The 21,498-nt window shown below is 43.6% G+C and overlaps 2 protein-coding genes across 8 annotated transcripts in view; one reads left to right on the plus strand and one right to left on the minus strand.

The window, feature by feature from the left end:
* Positions 1 to 1,336: 1,336 nt before the first annotated feature.
* LOC115143970 (intraflagellar transport protein 140 homolog) overlaps positions 1,337 to 21,498 on the minus strand; it is a 52,284-nt gene continuing 32,122 nt past the window's right edge. For 5 of the 6 annotated variants that reach the window (XR_003865755.2, XR_003865754.2, XM_065002393.1 and 2 more), the window contains 2 exons: positions 3,193 to 3,363; positions 1,337 to 2,772 (listed from right to left, as the gene is read on the minus strand). Coding sequence is in view for 4 of the 6 variants with exons in the window: in XM_065002393.1 (XP_064858465.1) it covers positions 2,635 to 2,772; positions 3,193 to 3,318 (264 nt within the window). In the remaining 2 variants the exon portion in view is untranslated. The remainder of the gene's footprint in view (positions 2,773 to 3,192; positions 3,364 to 21,498) is intronic. The other variant, XM_065002392.1, reaches the window with a different exon arrangement.
* Positions 4,455 to 20,773, plus strand: LOC115143969 (transmembrane protein 204-like). 2 transcript variants are annotated; one of them, XM_029684478.2, is made up of 3 exons: positions 4,455 to 6,142; positions 6,856 to 7,006; positions 19,457 to 20,773. In XM_029684478.2, the coding sequence occupies exons 1-3, from the start codon at positions 5,849 to 5,851 to the stop codon at positions 19,699 to 19,701; spliced, it is 690 nt and encodes a 229-aa protein (XP_029540338.1). In that variant the 5' UTR covers positions 4,455 to 5,848; the 3' UTR covers positions 19,702 to 20,773. The 2 variants fall into 2 exon arrangements, with proteins under 2 accessions (XP_029540338.1, XP_029540337.1); XM_029684477.2 differs by having other exon boundaries at positions 4,459 to 6,137; positions 6,851 to 7,006.

The raw sequence follows: 21,498 nt of genomic DNA on the forward strand, positions 1-21,498 counted from the left end.
CTGGCATTAGTCATAAGACTGGGCTTATAGATAAGTCCCACAAAGACAAGTTTGTATCAGGTTAGAAAAACAGTAGCATATAACAAGATACTATTCTTTAAGCAGTAAAACACGGGATAGCATGAATAATTATTACATTTTCCACGACACCTGATGAAAAACAAATGATAGTCCCACTAAGTTCAAACCAGATGGGATGGCGTATCACTGCAGAATGCTGTGGTAGCTATGCTGGTTAAGTGTGCCTTGAATTCTAAATAAATAACAGTGTCACCAGCAAAGCACCCCCACGCTTCACGGTGGAAACCACACATGCAGAGATCATCCGTTCACCTACTAGTTGTCTCACAAAGACACGGTGGTTGGAACCAAAAATCTCAAATTTGGACTTAAGGACAGATTTCAACCAGTCTAATGTCCATTGCTCGTGTTTCTTAGCCCAAGCAAGTCTCTTCTTATTATTGGTGTCCTTTAGTAGTGGTTTCTTTGCAGCAATTTGACCATGAAGGCCTGATTCACGCAGTCTCCTCTGAACATTTGATGTTGAGATGTGTCTGTTACTTGAACTCTGAAGCATTTATTTGGGCTTCAATTTCTGAGGCTGGTAACTAATGAACTTATCCTCTACATCAGAGGCAACTCTGGGTCTTCCTTTCCTCTGGTGGTCCTCAGCCAGTTTTATCATAGCGCTTGATGGTTTTTGCAACTGCACTTGAAGAACTTTTCTGCATTGACTGACCTTAATGTCTTACTGCTTATTTGAGCAGTTTTTGCCATTATATGGACTTGGTCTTTTACCAAATAGGCCTAACTTCTGTATACCACGCAAAGCTGTTATCAAGGCAAAGGGTGGCGACTTTGAAGAATTTCAAATTTCATTTTTTGGTTACTACATGATTCCATATGTGTTATTTCATAGTTTTGATGTCTTCACTATTATTGTACAGTGTAGAAAATATTAAAATGAAAGAAAATGAGTAGGTCTCCAAACTTTTGACACACCAACTGCAACCATTTAAACAACTGCATTACCGTAAGAAGCAAAAATGTATTTTACTTACTGGATGGATATTTTCTGTCCAAAAACATTTATTCCGTGCTGGAATCAAAACTGTGCTCACTCAGAGTCCTCATATATTTGTTCTGTCTCCTGGTCAATTTCTGCAAAAATTTCATCCAAATGTGTATACTTCGATATAGCTTTCCACTCTTATTAGCCATGTTTTACTTTTTCAGTTTTGAGAAAAGTTTGTAGAAGAGAACGAACCTCTGCATAACATAAACTAGCGTGCGTCCTGTTTGCGTTCACCTGAAAATTAACATTGTTGCGCACAGCTCAAATCAAAACATATTTTATTGGTCACATACACATGCTAGGTGATGTTATTGTGAGTGTAGTGAAATGATTTAGGTAAATAATGTACTTACATTCAACTCTAACATGATGGCTGTTTGTCGTACAAAGGGCGTTCACATACTGCTGGAAAGCCCAGCTCATTGGCTATCTAGCTAGCTATGTTCCAAAACGATAGGTGATCATTGGACCAATACACTGTCAATCAAGTGAACACTCGTCTCATTAGTGCGTAATGATAGCTGACCTAATTGACGTGTTGTGTAGCTAATACGTAATGTAAAATAATGAAACAAGTTTGGTTTGCTTTTTAGAGTGTCTGATTGCACAAAAACCGAACTTGACCGGGTTAAACAACGTTTTGCCGATTAGATTTTTAAAATTGTTTTGTTGAAAGAGTCGGAATTCATGCAAAAAGCTGTATAAAACATGGAACATGGATCTAAAAATATATTTTATCAAACAAAACTATGCTACATTTGATTTCTGGGACCATCAGGATGACAAATCAGAGCAAGATTACAGAATGTAAGTACATTATTTTACCGTCAGAGGTGAATTTATCAAACCAGTTGCCTTGATAAGTGTTTTGTTGTTGTGCACTATCCTCAAACAATAGCATGGTATTTTTCGCTGTAATAGCTACTGTTAATTGGACAATGCAGTTAGATTAACAATCATTTAAGTTTTCTGATGATATAAGACATGTCCATGTCCCGGGAAAGTTGGCTGTTGTTTACAACGCCATTCGAGTCACATATAGCATATTGAGCAGCAACTGTCCTGATTTCGGAACGCCGATTCTGTAGTTAAGGGAAGTTAAGTTAAGGGAAAAGTATTTCAAAAGTAACAAAGTAATCAGATTACGTTATTGAGTTTGGGTAATCCAATAGTTACATTCCTGATTACAATTTTGGCCAGGTAACTGAGTAACTAACAGATTACATTTAGAAAGTAACCTACCCAACCCTGTATCTACTATAATGATAGTTTGTTGCCTTGATAAATCTACCCATACTGTACAAATAAGTAATAAGTAAATATGCATTCAGATAACCATGCATTTCATATATTTTGTATACAAAAGAACAAGGTTCAAGTGAAAATGCTAATGCACTGTAGACCAGTACTGATTTGCTGCATGTATCAAATGCTAACATAGTCAAATTAAATGCTAACTTATCAAATGTTAACAGTCATAGCATCAGTGCTAAGCTGGCTCATTACAATACGAGGGCCATGCTCTTGTGTCCGATGGCCTCCAGGTATTTGGCATAGCTTTAGTAGGTGGTCCTGAGGTGGATGTGATCATGGGTCTCTGCGGTCTCCACCGCCTGCTTCCACTGGCCTGATGCCTGGTAGAACTTGTTCAGGAGGTTGAAGCGCCCACGGATCTTATACAGCTTCTCTGCATCCTCCTGTGGGGCCATTGGAAGTCTAGTAACACTTAAGATTAGCGGCATTATCTCTAGGTAAGAATTTATTCTGTAATGATGATCTTAAAAAGACAGTACACACGTAGTGTTTTAGTATGGACAGATATACTACTAATGACATTAATTTATAAAGACAAAAGTGGTAAGTACTCCATAATAGCATGTACTTACTACACTATACTTTTTACACTATTACAGGGTAATCACATAGGTGATGCTACTGGTACAAGTACTAGGTGCCGACAGTATATGTGGTAATGATAAAATTAAACAACCTAGAATTGACCATTATTTTAATCTATGTACCAGGTATGACAATACCTGGCTAAGGAAATTAATTGAAAATGAGGTGAAGCCACCATTAAATGCTATGATCACCTACTGCTTGGTTGGTTTTCTTACCAGCATGTCCAGCTGCAGGGCCAGTACCGCCACTGCCAGCCTCCAGTTTAGGCTCGGTCTCGGCCTCCCGTAGTGCCCACACTGCCCTGGCATTATCCATGTTCTCCAGACACACCCGGGCCACATCCAGATGGCGGTTCTTCACACACATCGTCGCCGTGTTCTCCTATTCTGCCTAAATGCAGAGAAAGAGGAGAGACATTTTGTTTGATCATAGACGTTAGAGGGAAACATTTTGTTTGATAAAGTATATTAGGAATAAGATAAGATCAGCAACCATAATGCAATAGAGAATGGAAAACTATTGACTAACATAGCATTGGAAAAAGGAAAACATTGTAAACCACTTCCTCTTTGATTCAAGGTCATTCAGTAAAACGTTGAAAGTATATGTTATAGCCATTTGATTTCTTGCATATACAGGTCAGCCATTGATTTCTGGCACAATACCTAGGCTCCACTTTCAACATCGAACCAAATCAACATCTCTAAATCTCTTCTAAACCGCTTTAACACATAAACATTGATTTAAATCACAGACAGCGGTATAAATCTGTGCGTGGGAATCCAGACCCAGAGCTCAGGGCAGGAAGCCAAGTCTTGGATATATGCTTGCCACGGGGGATTAGGCATAGAAGAATGATTGCAGGGACATCCAACTCAACTCTCTCACAAACACACATGCATGCACACACACACTTATTCTCTCTCTCGCTCGCTTTCTCATCTACGTCAACCTCAATCCCCCATTCACTCAGCCACCATTCCAGATTCCACACCCATCTGGACCCTATTTGTGTTCCCCCTCCTCCAACTTCTCTCTTTAGCTGATACAGATGTGGGTTTGTTTATTAAAGTTAGGCAACAGGAAATTCCAGGAATCTTTAGGGGCCTTGGGACTCACTGGCGGGGAAAAATGAGGCCAAGCTTGCCTTGCAAAGACCCATGCTATGTAGCACTGCACTGGCAGCCAAAAGCCTGCTCTCTATGGCCACAGACCATACAAACACAGCCCCTCAAATCCCCACGGCTCTATCGTTCTCTGAATCCACGTCTTACACAGATGTTTCAGAGCCAGAAAATAACTATAGTAGGTTTGGCGACACAGAGAGAAAGAAAGAGAGAGGGTAGGTAAACAGAGATAGAGAGGATTTACGAGAAAAAAAGGACAGAGGAGAGGGTCCGCCTTTTGCCCCCCTCTGACCATTTTCCTATCAGGAAACGCATCCTGTTGCTGGTCAGGCTGTGGGGGCCAGTGTGTTTGTCGCTGTCACACACACAGGCAGAAGAAGAGCTGCAGCATCTGGAACACCACTTAGGCTCTATGGGCTGTCCTCTCTGAGTGAGTCTCAGGAGCGCAAATTCTCACACAGAGAGTGAGGGAGGGAGTTGTCTGGTCAAACCTGTTGGAGCCAAAGACTGATATCTCCCACCCTGAACCCTTTATTCTAAGAGCACCAACTCTTCCCAGAGAGAGAGAGAGAGAGAGAGAGCAGGAGCACCAACTCTTCCCAGAGAGAGAGAGAGAGCAGGAGCACCAACTCTTCCCAGAGAGAGAGAGAGAGAGCAGGAGCACCAACTCTTCCCAGAGAGAGAGCAGGAGCACCAACTCTTCCCAGAGAGAGAGAGAGAGAGCTGGAGCACCATCTCTTCCCAGAGAGAGAGAGAGAGAGAGAGAGAGCAGGAGCACCATCTCTTCCCAGAGAGAGAGAGAGAGAGCAGGAGCACCATCTCTTCCCAGAGAGAGAGAGAGAGAGCAGGAGCACCAACTCTTCCCAGAGAGAGAGAGAGCAGGAGCACCAACTCTTCCCAGAGAGAGAGAGAGAGAGAGAGAGAGAGAGCAGGAGCACCAACTCCTCCCAGAGAGCGAGAGAGAGAGAGAGCAGGAGCACCAACTCTTCCCAGAGAGAGAGAGCGAGAGGAGGGTCAGAAGAAGACATGAGCTTGCGCAGTGAGAGATCGCTCTTCCAGCTGACAAAGCCCTTTCTTGGTTAAGCCTCAGTGAGCTGAGCAACACGATCCAGACGATCTGCTCTGCTGCTCTACACTGCTTCTCCATTTTCCCACTACCCCTGGTGTAGAGTCTGAAGAAAAAAACACAGAAGAACGAAGAAAGAAACTGAGGGGAAAAAGAGACAGGCGCTTACACAGAGAATAAAATAACTTGACATTGCAGAGAACCAAAGGTGAGGAGTGCAGCCAGAAGAAATCAGAAGTGGAGAGAAAAGGGGTGATAAAAGTGGAAAAGAGACGGTTGAAGAGAGGTTCGAGTCCGAGAGTCAAGCTGCATTCAGTCACCAAAGCCAGTGGAATGGACCTCGGTGTCGGTCGGATTAACCCATGCCTGCCCACTGTGCACTCCGAGGAGGAAGGCTGAACCAACCCACCTCCACCACCAAAAACAAATGAGAATGAACGGAGATGTTCTTTAGCTGAGCTAACAACACGTTCCCTTTTTTCTTCAGCAGTGCGACTGCCTGGGGTTAGCATAAGCCGCTAGCTGCCTGGCAGTGGAGGAGGAGGAGGAGAACCAGGGTGCCCCAAGCGCCACTGGTGTTGCTGCCCAGGAGAGGCAGGGCAGCACGGGGGAGAGGAAGAAGGGGACGGAGAGAGGGAGGAGGTGGTGGAGGCAGAGGTGGCGGGCGGGCAGCGGTGCATGGCCGTGCAGCGGCTGGTGGCGGTGGCGGTGATGGTGGCCCTGCTGTCCCTGGTACTCAACAATGTGGCAGCTTTCACCCCCAGCTGGGTGCTGCAGGCCCTGGAGGATGGGCGCAAGCGCAACGTGGGGCTGTGGAGGATGTGCCCCGTCATGACTGGAGGAGAGAGGGGCCGGGATGAACCTCGGGGGGGCGGGAGGAGAGGTCAGGGGACTCAGATGCCGTGTGAGGGTCTGGGCTGGGGCTCGGAGTACGCAGGCTACCAGGAGTCCCGCAGCACCGTCAAATGTAATGTGTGTTTGTGTTTCATGAGTGTGCTTCATTCCAAAACCCTTAGTTAAGAGTGTGCCTAATTGATGTGCATGTATGGGGAGATGGATAGTGTAGGCCTATTGGGCTCCTGAGTGGCTTAGCGGTCTAAGGCACTGCATCTCAGTGTTAGAGGAGTCACTACAGACCCTGGATCGATTCCAGGGTGTGCACAATTGGCCCAGCGTCGTCCGGGTTAGGGTTTGGCCGGGGTAGGCCTTCATTGTAAATAAGAATTTGTTCTTAACTGACTTGCTCAGATAAATAAAGGTTAAATAAAATAAAATAAATAAATAGCAAAACCAGAGGCAGCAAGATCCTGACCCCCAGGCCAGCTGCATAACAAGCAGCGGCAGTCCAGGGGACCTCATTCAGTGAAAACAAATAACAATAATAATAATAACAAACAAAAATAACTCTCAGAACTCATAGGGCATTGTCTACAGATGTAAAAACAATGTTGATTTGCAGTGAATCCATCATTCCATTAAGCCCTTGATAAAGGCTACACACAAAGATGCATCATTGTAATGACATTGATCAGCTCAGCTCATGAATGGTTATTTGCTATGACGCATTGGACTCTGATATCAACAGGTGTCTTCACATGATGTTGCCCTAATGTCTCTGGTTTAGTTTGAGATAATAATTTGCCATATTCATAATTTCTCTCCCTGCCCCCCTCCCTCCAGTGCAGTTTGACATGATGCGAGCGTGTAACCTGATGGCCACGGTGGCGCTGACGGCCGGTCAGCTGATCTTCCTGCTGGGCCTGATGGAGCTGCCCTTTGTCACCCAGGACTCCCAGTGGTGGGAGGAGGCCATCGCCGCACTCTTCCAGTTGGCCAGTGAGTACTATACATCCACACCAATATGTTTAATACACTGCACAACATGACATATAGCCTAGCCTAATGTCAGAAACCTCTGGTCCGCGGACCGGCACTGGTCCCTAGAATGAGGTTTACCGGTCCCTAAGATAGTTAGGTGTACCTGATTATTATTATTTTTTCTCAAGTGATAGTTTTTAATGTCAGCAGTCCTCCAAAAAGGGAAGGAAGGGCAATAGCTTGCCAGTCATTGGCACAAAAAAATGGTTGAGAAACAGTAACACTGGCCTATACTGTGACTCTGACATGATGCACAAAGACAAGAAGCCAGATGTGGCAGTCCCAGTAGAGTGGAAACCAGACACCTACAAGCCTGGACATAACCACTGCAGCGGGTCAAGCACAGAGTTGAATTCTATGTGAAATTTGATAAACATATATATGCCATGGACATTTTTGTTCCATTTTTCCAAAACACTAATGAGTGTGGAGGCCAGCAGACACCTAAACATAAGTGAGAGACAACCACACTATAAAACACCTATTACATGTGTCTAGCTTTTGATTTCAACTTTGAAATGTTCAATAGAGTCGCTTGAGGCTTTTCTGAGCGTTCCTCAGATCTAAAAATGGTCACAGTGTGTTGCTGCAAAGAAACATAAAAGTCCCTTGTTGTTCCCCAGTGGAGGCCAAAAGAGGAACCCTTGGAGCTTTGAGGATTGGCTTGAGGACAAAAAGCATAAATTAATCCAGAGCAACCAAACAAATCAAACTAGGGGGGTGACTAGGAAACAGAAAAGGAGGGGAAAAAAGACTAGAATCGTCCCTTATCGTTCCAAGAAGGAATTTTCTTGGAAAGTCAATTAAAGACGATAACAACCAGGAATAGCAATGGGAAGAAGGAGAGGAGGTGGGCAGTAAGGGCAAATCAAGACCCCTCTCCTTCATCCATCCCAGAGGGTTGTGCGGCAGTGTGGGCATGTCCTTGTCCCAGTGCCCCTTTTGAGGAAGTGTGACGTTGTCACATTTTGTTGAGTGCACAGCTTGTTGTTTAGGGATGTCAGCCCCGGGCAGTATTGTGGCACAGCAGGCGCAGCATCCAAGGGTCTGATGGCTAAATATAGCAGGCCGTCAGTCTGGGCTGGTGGGCCGGCCGGAGTTCCAGCGAAAAAGGGAGCGACTGTCGGGCGCCAGGAAATCCCTGCTCAGGACGAGGAAATGCCTGCGACTACCTGTTATGCAAACCCCGAGCAGAGGAGGAAAGAGGGGGAGAGCAGACATGAAAGACAGTTCGACAGGGACTGACTGGGTTCTGGAAGTGAGGGTGTGTGTGTGTGTATATGTGTGTGCGCGTTTGTTGGGTTAGTTGGTAGAAAAATGCTGTAGGGTGGGGATAGCTGCTGTCCAGATAAGCTTGGCCTAGCTTTTATGCCTGTTTACAGAATGTCCAGGAACAGAGGCAAATAAAGGGTAGCTTCTTCGGCAGGCATCACCGGAACTTTTATCTGAAGGTCTTAGATGGGACCCACCCAAATAATCACTGATTCCCTTCCAAAAGAACCCACTGAGACAAACTATTGTTTGGCATGCTATAAAGTGTCACTCATGGTAAAGGAATAATGCATCCCCAAAATAAAAATCATGAAACTCCTGTCATTTTGGTGAAACCCTATGTTCTATCTGTGGGTAAAATACAAATTTCCCCCCTTCAATATGGTCCGTCTGTGAAATTAGTAGGAACGCATCACAGCTAGAGTCCATACGGAAAGTATTCAGACCCCTTGCCATTTTCCACATTTTGTTACGTTACAGACTTATTCTAAAATTAATTAAATATTCCCCCCCCCTCATCAATCTACACACAATACCCCAATGATGAAAAAGTCAAAACATGTTTTTAGAAATTGTTGGAAATGTAGCTTGGCACACGTATTTGGGGAGTTTCTCCCATTCTTCTCTGCAGATCCTCTCAAGCTGTCAGGTTGGATGGGGAGCGTCGCTGCACAGCTATTTTCAGGTCTCCCCAGAGAAGTTCGATCGGGTTTAAGTCCAGGCTCTGGCTGGGCCAATCAAGGACATTCAGAGACTTATCCCGAAGCCACTCCTGCGTTGTGGCTTCTGTCTGGCCACTCAACCATAAAGGCCTGATTGGTGGAGTGCTGCAGAGATGGTTGTCCTTCTGGAAGGTTCTCCCACCTCCACAGAGGAACTCTGGAGCTCTATCAGAGTGACCATCAGGTTCTTGGTCACCTCCCTGACCAAGGCCCTTCTCCCCTGATTGCTCAGCTCTAAGAAGGGTCTTGGTGGTTCCAAAATTCTTCCATTTAAAAATGATGGAGGCCACTGTCTTCCTGGGGACCTTCAACACTTTTTTTTGGTACCCTTCTCCAGATCTGTGCCACGACACAATCCTGTCTCGGAGCTCTAAGGACAATTCCTTCTACCTCATGGCTTGGTTTATGCTTTGACATGCACTGTCAACTGTGGGACCTTATATAGACAGGTGTGTGTCTTTCCAAATCATGTCCAATCAATTGAATTTACCACAGGTGGACTCCAATCAAGTTGTAGAAACATCTCAAAGATGATCAATGGAAACCAGATGCACCTGAGCTCTATTTTGAGTCTAATAGCAAATGGTTTGAATACTAACGTAAAGAAGGTATGTTTTTTGTTTGTTTAATAAATTAGCCAAAATAATTATCGAAAAATTTGTTTTTGCCGTGTCATTATCGGGTATTGTGGGTAGATTAATGAGGAACATTTTTTATTTAATACCTTTTAGAATAAAGCTGCAATGTAACAAAATGTGAAAAAAGGGAAGTGTTTTGAATACTTTCCGAATGCACTGGACATGTTTCTTGTCACTGGCGATAGGGGATAATGCTTTTAAAACAATATATATATATTTAAATATATATTTTATTTCACCTTTATTTAACCAGGTAGGCAAGTTGAGAACAAGTTCTCATGTACAATTGTGACCTGGCCAAGATAAAGTAAAGCAGTTTGACACATACAACAACACAGAGTTACACATGGAGTAAAACAAACATACAGTCAATAATACAGTAGAAAAATAAGTCTATATACGATGTGAGCAAATGAGGTGAGATAAGGGAGGTAAAGGCAAAAGAAAGGCCATGGTGGCGAAGTAAATCCAATATAGCAAGTAAAACACTGGAATGGTAGATTTGCAGTGGAAGAATGTGCAATGTAGAAATATAAATAATGGGATGCAAAGGAGCAAAGTAAATAAAGAAATATATACAGTAGGGGAAGAGGTAGTTGTTCGGGCTAAATTATAGATGGGCTATGTACAGGTGCAGTAATCTGTGAGCTGCTCTGACATCTGGTGCTTAGAGCTAGTGAGGGAGATGTGTTTCCAGTTTCAGAGATTTTTGTAGTTCGTTCCAGTTATTGGCAGCAGAGAACTGGAAGGAGAGGCGGCCAAAGGAAGAATTGGTTTTGTGGGTGACCAGAGAGATATACCTGCTGGAGCGCATGCTACAGGTGGGTGCTGCTAAAGTGACCAGTGAGCTGAGATAAGGGGGGACTTTACCTAGCAGGGTCTTGTAGATGACCTGAAGCCAGTGGGTTTGGCGATGAGTATGAAGCGAGGGCCAGCCAACGAGAGAGTCCTAGGTATTTGTGGTTGTCCACATCTTCAGAACTGTCAGAACTGTCCAGAGTAGTGATGATGCTGGACGGGCGGGCCGGTGCAGGCAGCGATCGGTTGAAGAGCATGCATTTAGTTTTACTTGTATTTAAGAGCAGTTGGAGGCCACGGAAGGAGAGTTGTATGGCATTGAAGCTCGTCTGGAGGGTTGTTAACACAGTGTCCAAAGAAGGGCCTGAAGTATACAGAATGGTGTCGTCTGCGTAGAGGTAGATCAGAGACTCATCAGCAGCAAGAGCGACATCATTGATGTATACAGAGAAGAGAGTCGGCCCAAGAATTGAACCCTGTGGCACCCCCATAGAGACTGCCAGAGGCCCGGACAACAGGCCCTCCGATTTGACACACTCAACTCTATCAGAGAAGTAGTTGGTGAACCAGGCAAGGCAATCATTTGAGAACCCAAGGCTATCGAGTCTGCCGATGAGGATGTGGTGATTAACAGAGTCGAAAACATTGGCCAGGTCGATGAAGACGGCTGCACAGTATTGTTTCTTATTGATGGCGGTTAAATGATCGTTTAGGACCTTGAGCGTGGCTGAGGTGCACCCATGACCAGCTCTGAAACCAGATTGCATAGCGGAGAGGGTGCGGTGGGATTCGAAAGAGTCGGTAATCTGTTTGTTGACTTGGCTTTCGAAGACCTTAGAAAGGCAGGGTAGGATAGATATAGGTCTGTAGCAGTTTGGGTCAAGAGTTCTCCCCCCTTTGAAGAGGGGGATGACCGCAGCTGCTTTCCAATCTTTGGGAATCTCAGACAACACGAAAAAGAGGTTGAACAGGCTAGTAATAGGGGTTGCAACAATTTCGGCAGATAATTTTAGAAAGAAAGGGTCCAGATTGTAGGGGTCCAGATTTTGCAGCTCTTTCAGAACATCAGCTGACTGGATTTGGGAGAAGGAGAAATGGGGAAGGCTTGGGCGAGTTCCTGTGGGGGGTACAGTGCAGTTGACTGGGGTAGGGGTAGCCAGGTGGAGAGCATGGCCAGCCGTAGAAAAATGCTTGTTGAAATTCTCAATTATAGTGGATTTATTGGTGGTGACAGAGTTTCCTATCCTCAGTGCAGTGGGCAGCTGGGAGGAGGTGTTCTTATTCTCCATGGACTTTACAGTGTCCCAGAACTTTTTTGAGTTTGTGTGGCAGGAAGCAAATTTCTGCTTGGAAAAGCTAGCCTTGGCTTTTTCTAACTGCCTGCGTATATTGGTTTCTAACTTCCCTGAAAAGTTGCATATCACGGGGGCTGTTTGATGCTAATGCAGAACGCCATAGGATGTTTTTGTGTTGATTAAGGGTAGTCAGATCTGGAGAGAACCAAGGGCTATATCTGTTCCTGGTTCTACATTTCTTGAATGGGGCATGCTTATTTAAGATGTTGAGGAAGGCATTTAAAAAAAATAACCAGGCATCCTCTACTGACGAGATGTCAATATCCTTCCAGGATACCCGGGCCAGGTCGATTAGAAAGGCCTGCTCACTGAAGTGTTTCAGGGAGCATTTGACAGTGATGGGTGGAGGTCGTTTGACCGCTGACCCATTACGGATGCAGGCAATGAGGCAGTGATCGCTGAGATCTTGGTTGAAAACAGCAGAGGTGTATTTAGAGGGCAAATTGGTTAGGATGATATCTATGAGGGTACCCGTGTTTATGGCTTTGGGGTGGTACCTGGTAGGTTCATTGATATTTTGCGTGAGATTGAGGGCATCAAGCTTAGATTGTAGGATGGCTGGGGTGTTAAGCATGTTCCAGTTTAGGTCGCCTAGCAGCACGAGCTCTGAAGATAGATGGGGGGCAATCAGTTCACATATGGTGTCCAGAGCACAGCTGGGGGCAGAGGGTGGTCTATAGCAGGCGGCAACGGTGAGAGACTTGTTTTTAGAGAGTTGGATTTTTAAAAGTAGAAGTTCAAATTGTTTGGGTACAGACCTGGATAGTAGGACAGAACTCTGCAGGCTATCTCTGCAGTAGATTGCCCCCATTGGCTGTTCTATCTTGTCTGAAAATGTTGTAGTTAGGGATGGAGATTTCAGAATTTTTGGTGGTCTTCCTAAGCCAGGATTCAGACACGGCTAGGACATCCGGGTTGGCAGAGTGTGCTAAAGCAGTGAATAAAACAAACTTAGGGAGGAGGCATCTAATGTTAACATGCATGAAACCAAGGCTATTACTGTTACAGAAGACATCAAAAGAGAGCAACTGGGGAATAGGAGTGGAGCTAGGCACTGCAGGGCCTGGATTCACCTCTACATCACCAGAGGAACAGAGGAGGAGTAGGATAAGGGTACGCCTAAAAGCTATGAAAATTGGTCATCCAGGACGTCCGGTACAGAGTGGAGGATTCTGGGGGTGATAAAATAGCTTGAAGGTATAATGTACAGACAAAAGGTATGGTAGGATGTGAATACAGTGGAGGTAAACTTACCTGCACTCTAAATCAACAAATCAGCCAATAGATGTTATAGGCATTCTTGTCTAGAACACATCCATCCGTTCATATTGTTATGAAAAAGTATATACTTTGCTTAGATGTGCTCAATCTAAACAGTGTACTAAATGATTCAACTCAATTTCTCCTTCAAGTACCATCTCGCAATTTGCCCTGTGTGTCTGTGGGAAATGTTCGTTGTTGCCATAGCAACATACTCTGCACTAGTGTTTTTTAACACCGTTAATCATAGGAATTAGGTGTTTGGGGTGGATTATCCCTTTAATACGATGTCAGAATGATTTTAGGTATGGATATCTATGGCGGTCGTTGGTAGCTGTTTTCAAAAACAGGCCATCTACTATAAACGCCCTTCACACATGTTGCCATTAGTAAGAATAGTGACACGACTAATGAGTCAGACAGACACATACACACCTACTTCCACCAGCTAAAAATACATGCTGCTGGAAAAATGTCATCTTCCTTTGTACTCAAATGCCACTATCTGAAGACTTCACCATATTTGATCAACAAGACTGAGCAAAACAATAGATGACTTGCGATGACCCTTGGTGAGGACTTCATAGCAGAAGAGATAACAATGGTTACTAGGTATCACTGTTCCCAAAGCTACTCATTGCCTTATTATACACTGAGTATCCAAAACATTAAGAACCCCTGCTCTTTCCAAGACATAGACTGACCAGGTGAATGCTATGATGCCTTATTGATGTCACTTGTTAAATCCACTTCAATCAGTGTAGATAAAGGGGAGAAGACACGTTAAATAAGGATGTTTAAGCCTTGAGACAATTGAGACATGGATTATGTATGCGTGCCATTCAGAGGGTGAATGGGCAAGACAACATATTTAAGTGCCTTTGAACGGGGTATGGTAGTAGATGCCAGGCGCACCGGTTTGTGTCAAGAACTGCAACGCTGCTGGGTTCTTCATGCTCAACAGTTTTCCGTGTGTATAAAGAATCGTCCACCACCCAAAGGTGGGAGGCATTGGAGTCAACATGGGCCCGCATCCCTGTGGAACACTTTCGACCCCTTGTTGAGTCCATGCCCCGACGAATTGAGGCTGTTCTGATAGCAAAGATGGGGGGGGGGATCCTGGATGCTGATTGGTTGATAAACGTTAGTTATTTTCAAGAATCCTGTTAACTTTACATTTGAATAATCAATGCACATACACTGTCCCGCAGCCCAGTCAGGCAATTCATGAACGTAATCTCCACTGGAAAAAAATCTAGACATTATTTACAATATGTTTAAAAGCAGCAGGCTCAGTGATTTCCCAGCATTCCCAATGCCTTCACTTAATCTAGGCTCAAGTGTAAAAGGCCTTCATTTCCTGAGTTCGGTTCAGTTTAGTATACCTCCACCACTCAGCAATTCATCCCTCGTTCCTCTCCTCCCCCACTGAGAATTGGCTTCTCTCTCTCTGCTGTGAATGGTTCTGAGTTATTTTTACCAGCAGCCAGTCTTTCTCGGGAAAGAATGCTCTGTTTGCGTTTTCAGATGAGCCAAAAACCTCAGCTATCACATGCAGACAGTGGGATAACAATATCCAATTCCATTCAGTGATATCTCAACACTGCTATCGGCAGGTCTGAGCCTTGGCTGAGTATAACGCCGGCCCGTTTTCACCCCTTGAGACTGATATGCTCAGGAATGTGTGACGGAATGGAGAGAGTCAAGATCAGAGGGTCAAAGGTGAAGAGTTATGTGCGTTTGAGATTCAGGTTTAAACTTTGTTGCACTTAAGCCGGTGGGGTTTACAGCTGGCACCATGCCCAAACTGTGGCCTTGGCAGTTGTCTCCCCTACACAACGGGGCATTGGCACAATTTAAACAAAATATACCAGGGGAAAATGTGCTTCTTTCTGGAGGGATAGAAAAGCAAGTGAAAAGCGATAGGTTAAGAAGTCAGGGAATTTGAAAGCCAGGACCTCTTAGTCTTGTGGGTGATGTCACACCACAGTTGAGTGCACAGCAAATTAAGTTGAGGGCATTTACTGGGCTGGTTTACATTTACTTACATTACTGGTAAGTAAATTCAGGCATGACATAGTTTAGATATGAAAAGATATGAAAAGATTTGGCACGGGTCCCCAGATCCTCTAAAAGTCCTACAGCTGCATCACTGAGAGCATCCTGACCGGTTATATCACCGCCTGGTATAGTAACTGCTCGACATCTGACCGTAAGGCGCTACAGAGGGTAGTGTGTACGGCCCAGGACATCACTGGGGCCAAGCTTCCTGCCATCCAGGACCTACAGTGGGGCAAAAAAAAGTATTTAGTCAGCCACCAATTGTGCAAGTTCTCCCACTTAAAAAGATGAGAGAGGCCTGTAATTTTCATCATAGGTACACTTCAACTATGACAAACAAAATGAGAAAAAAAATCCAGAAAATCACATTGTAGGATTTTTAATGAATTTATTTGCAAATTATGTTGGAAAATAAGTATTTGGTCAATAACAAAAGTTTATCTCTATACTTTGTTATATACCCTTTGTTGGCAATGACAGAGGTCAAACATTTTCTGTAAGTCTTCACAAGGTTTTCACACACTGTTGCTGGTATTTTGGCCCATTCCTCCATGCAGATCTCCTCTAGAGCAGTGATGTTTTGGGGCTGTTGCTGGGCAACACGGACTTTCAACTCCCTCCAAAGATTTTCTATGGGGTTGAGATCTGGAGACTGGCTAGGCCACTCCAGGACCTTGAAATGCTTCTTACGAAGCCACTCCTTCGTTGCCCGGGCGGTGTGTTTGGGATCATTGTCATGCTGAAAGACCCAGCCACGTTTCATCTTCAATGCCCTTGCTGATGGAAGGAGGTTTTCACTCAAAATCTCATGATACATGGCCCCATTCATTCTTTCCTTTACACGGATCAGTCGTCCTGGTCCCTTTGCAGAAAAACAGCCCCGAAGCAAGATGTTTCCACCCCATGCTTCACAGAAGGTATGGTGTTCTTTGGATGCAACTCAGCATTCTTTGTCCTCCAAACACGACGAGTTGAGGTTTTACCAAAAAGTTATATTTTGATTTCATCTGACCATATGACATTCTCCCAATCTTCTTCTGGATCATCCAAATGCTCTCTAGCAAACTTCAGACGGGCCTGGAAATGTACTGGCTTAAGCAGGGGGACACGTCTGACACTGCAGGATTTGAGTCCCTGGCGGCGTAGTGTGTTACTGATGGTAAGGCTTTGTTACTTTGGTCCCAGCTTTCTGCAGGTCATTCACTAGGTCCCCCCGTGTGGTTCTGGGATTTTGGCTCACCGTTCTTGTGATCATTTTGACCCCACGGGGTGAGATCTTGCGTGGAGCCCCAGATCGAGGGAGATTATCAGTGGTCTTGTATGTCCATTTCCTAATAATTGCTCCCACAGTTGATTTCTTCAAACCAAGCTGCTTACCTATTGCAGATTCAGTCTTCCCAGCCTGGTGCAGGTCTACAATTTTGTTTCTGGTGTCCTTTGACAGCTCTTTGGTCTTGGCCATAGTGGAGTTTGGAGTGTGACTGTTTGAGGTTGTGGACAGGTTTCTTTTATACTGATAACAAGTTCAAACAGGTGCCATTAATACAGGTAACAAGTGGAGGACAGAGGAGCTTCTTAAAGAAGAAGTTACAGGTCTGTGAGAGCCAGAAATCCTGCTTGTTTGTAGGTGACCAAATACTTATTTTCCACCATAATTTGCAAATAAATTCATAAAAAATCCTACAATGTGATTTTCTGGATTTTTTTCTTCTAATTTTGTCTGTCATAGTTGAAGTGTACCTATGATGAAAATTACAGGCCTCTCATCTTTTTAAGTGGGAGAACTTGCACAATTGGTGGCTGACTAAATACTTTTTTGCCCCACTATATACTAGGCGATGTCAAAGGAAAGCCCCAAAAATGGTCAAAGACTCCAGTAACCCAAGTCATAGACCGTTTTCTCTGCTACCGCATGGCAAGGGGTACTGGAGCACCAAGTTTAGGACCAAAAGGCTCCTTAACAGCTTCTACCCCCAAGCCATAAGACTGCTGAACAATTAATCAAATGGCCAGCGGATTATTTACATTGACACCCCCCCCCATTTGTTTTTTTTTACACTGCTGCTCCTCACTGTTTATTATCTATGCACAGTCACTTCATCCCTTCCTCCATGTACAAATGACCTCAACAAACCTGTACCGATACCCCCTGTATAGCCTCGTTATTGTTATTTTATTGTGTTACTTTTGATAATGTTTTACTTTAGTTTATTTGGTAAATATTTTCTTAACTCTTTCTTGAACTGCACTGTTGGTTAAGAGCTTATAAGTAAGCATTTCACGGTAAGGGCTACACATGTATTCGGCGCAGGTGTCAAGTTCTGACCTTAGTTCTTTTGTTATGTCTTTGTTTTAGTTTGGTCAGGGCGTGAGTTGGGTGGGTGGTCTATGTTCCGTTTTCTATGTTGTGTTTGCGTTTGGCCTGGTATGGTTCTCAATCAGAGGCAGGTGTCGTTAGTTGTCTCTGATTGAGAATCATACTTAGGTAGCCTTTTCCCACTTGTGTTTCGTGGGTGTTTATTTACTGTTCTGTGTTTGTATTTCACCATTCAGGACTGTTTTCGTTTCGTTCTCGTGTTTTGTTGTTTTTGTTCAAGTATTCGTTTTCATTAAAAGAGAATATGAATACTTACCACGCTGCACCTTGGTCCTCCTCTCTATCTCCCAACGACGAGCTTTACAGCAGGTGACAAATAAAGTTTTATTAGATTTAGATTTGATATCAATTGGAGATCAATTGTAAGGACAAGCAGTAATCAGTAAGGTCAGTGAATTTCCAGGACTTTGACTTAGTATGATAAGATAATAAGTGCTTCAGTCAATCGGGGCTCTATAGTGCGACCATTTTACTTGCATATGTGGCTACAAATTTGCTGTGCGACCTGGAATTAGAAATTAGGAGCACCATTGGGCCTAGAAAAATTCAAGATTCGAGCTTTCTTACCTCAAATATTTTTTCTTGTGCTCAGAAATGTCTGGGTGCGGCAAAATGTTTCAATTTAGGCGCACACGGTACTCCTTCTAAAAAAAAGTTCAAGGTAGTGCCCTTTCAGTGTCTTTCAGACTGCCTGATAGATATTGTCAAACGTCCCAATATGCAAACCCAAAGCGGGGGTGTGGAGAGGGGGGAAGGAAGGAAGGATGGAAAGAGGAAGAAGAGGAAGGAAGCCAGAAAGATTAGACTGTGCCAAAAAAAAAGCAGTTCACACAGCCCACCCAGCCTGGAGCCCCAGGACTGGGGAGGTGAAGGGCTTTATGGTTTCTTAGAAAAGGAGTCACACACAGACGGACAAACACTTGCACTCAAATGCAGACACACCTTCACATAAGACACATACACACACTCATAAGTCACACAGGCATATATACAATTACCTAATGACATCCTCTCATAAACAAAGACCGGCTCACAAATCTGAATGACCCATTGAGAGAGAAAGCCAATTACACAACATTTCAACGCTAGTCCAGCACTGGCACTGGCGTTCTGACCTGCCACAAGAAACTGACTTATTCAAATCCTAATGGGCCATCATCCCCTTTTCCAGCAATTATTTTTGGTGCCTTTTATTTATACCAACCCTTGACTGGACATGCTCCGAGATGAGTGTTATTGATGAACTATTGACTGGCTCCAGGCATTACTTAAATCCATGAAATGGACTTCCTCTTTGAGATCTAGGTTAGTGGTCAATCCATTGTGGGTGATGGTTAATTTCAGTTACAAATGTTGTCATACTTTGTGGGAGAACAGGGTTGGTTGGGAGGACAGGGTTAAATTCCCCCCTGGGGTTACTTCACCAATTCATATCCAAACCTTAACAGTGTGATGGTGACCAAAAAAAGGCAAAAACAGTGAGCTAAAGTTTGTTGATGAACACTGAAATAGTTGACTCATGTTGAGAATAGTGTTCTCTCTTTTGTGATCTTCCTGACCTGGATCATAGTGGTGTAGGCTACAACAATGTGTTTGAAGATTAAATCAAAAAGGAATTAGAATGGCCTTAACTTATTTGGATAGGTTTTGTGAGAAGTATGACATTTCCTTGTGTTTCGTTTGATGCTGAAATCTCAGAAGAAAGAAAAAGAAAAACCCCATAGATTGTTATTGCTTTAGAAGTTAGCAACAGTGAGATTAGATTTTACATCCCCTCTCCATTAACATCACTGTTAAAGAAATTCAATTAATACATTATTTGAGATGAAGACTAAAATACACATAGGCACTTGAGGAGCTATAGTATTTGTTTTAAATGATTAAGGTCTCATTGAATTAACCCTTCCCTGTCTCTCCCTCCCCAGGTTTTGTGCTGGTAATCGGCTTGGTGACATTCTACCGGATCGGCCCATACACGCAGCTGTCCTACTCATGCTACGTGGACATCGCCGCCTGCCTATTGGCCACTCTGGCCGCTGCCATGCTCATCTGGAACATCCTACATCGCCGCGACGACTGCCTCACGCCCCGTGTCATTGTTATCAGCCGCTCGCTGGCGTCGAACTTCCACCCACGCCTCGACAACGACTATGTGGAGTCGCCCTGCTGAGCACCCCTGAGCCCAGACCCCCATTTGTCAATAAGGACTACCTAACATGCTGAAGAACAGACAATGTTCTGACTGTCTCCTCATATTCTTATCCGACCAGGTGCCTCAATGAATGACTCTATAGAAGACACTTGTTTTGACGTGACTCTACCGGTGCTGGACTAACATGCTTTCACTGTCGTACAGTTCTACATCTTCTCACGTGATGGCTATCATGTACAATGACTCATGGACTCAAATGCTGCCCTGGACTGAGTAATGCTCCTTGCTGCAAGGATAGTTTCGCCATAAAACATCCATCTAAAATTATGAATGAAAAGTCAGTGTTAAAAACCATAAGCTGTAGTGAATGTATCATTTTAGTAGACATGCTGTAAGCCAATTACTCAAAAGGTGTGCTTGAAGGTTTGTTTGCCCTGGAATTTGTAGAGAGAGAATTTGTATTTCCTCAGCAACACCCCCTGAAAACACCCTGGAAGAGATCAAGCTGGATCTTGACATGTTTTGTTCTATGTGTACTTATGTAATAACATATATTTCCTGCATATTGTTTATATTATTCTTAATATTAAAAGTGATTTAGGTTACAACTCTCTAGTTAGCATCGACTTGAAAATGAGTTAACCCCATCCAATCCATTCAAAGTATACTTAAAAACTGTCGATTAGGTACCATATTTCTACCTTTATCTTGAGAACACAGTGTTGTCAAGTGAAGTGTACACACATTAATTCATTCTATCCAAACCACCAAAGGGTGTTTAATGGCAATTTGACAACACATTTTGCTCAGATCCTCAGACCTCTGTATGAATGTCCTGTCATTGATGATTTCAGATTGGCCCAACAGACACAGTAAATACCATAAACATTTGAGCTCATTTGGTAAGGACGGTTTCCTTTTGATAATCTGCTCACTTGTGGTACATGTACTTAAATTAATTATATACAGTTGTATTATAATAATGATCTTATATCATATTGCTGCAAAGAAATCAGCCGTTTGTGGAGTAGTCACTTTCAAACCAAATAGTGAGTATGTATGAAAATAATAATAAATAAATAAAATGCAATAGTGTCTAGTGTTGTCTTTTTAAATGACTGTTCTATTGTGTAGGATGTCCAGGATTCTTGTAAATTCTGGTATTTGTGGCAAGACAAAATATTTGCAACACAAATAAAAAAAAACATGCAAAACTTCACAAACCATAATTTAGAGTAGATTTAGAGTAGACCGTTTAGAGTGAAGTTTCATTGAAGTTGGTGATTGGCTTTGATGTGATGGAAGGAAAGACATGAATTGCAGTGTAAGTCATCAGCTGACCCTAACTTAAGTCTCCTAACACCAGCTTTTTATCAAAATTCCATTTTGCTTAGTGTTGCCAACTATCCATGACGATAGACCATTTTGGTCAAGGAATCCAATTCTGAATAGTTTTGGTTCAATTGGTTTGTTTTGGTTCAAACACTTGCTGCCCACCCCCTGACTTCACTGCCCTGGATTTGGCCACTATGGCTGCCCCTGCCATAGTTATAGCCTGCATGACTCGCATACGACCAACAGCATTTGCTACCCCAGAGGGTTCTTCTAGGGCTGGCCCTGGAATGGATGACCACTTTGTCATGATTCTGCACAACATGCACCTGAGGATCTGCGCCCTGGTAAGAAGACATGATACCTAAGACTGAAGTTTGATTCTGATGCATTGTCTTAGTTTATTAATTTAATTACTGCAATTACGTCTCTCACATCTAACTGGAGGGGAAAAACTGACAACCTGCCCAAGCTGGAGAACGT

This window comes from Oncorhynchus nerka, linkage group LG16, assembly GCF_034236695.1.
Source record: "Oncorhynchus nerka isolate Pitt River linkage group LG16, Oner_Uvic_2.0, whole genome shotgun sequence".
NCBI classification, from domain to species: domain Eukaryota; kingdom Metazoa; phylum Chordata; class Actinopteri; order Salmoniformes; family Salmonidae; genus Oncorhynchus; species Oncorhynchus nerka.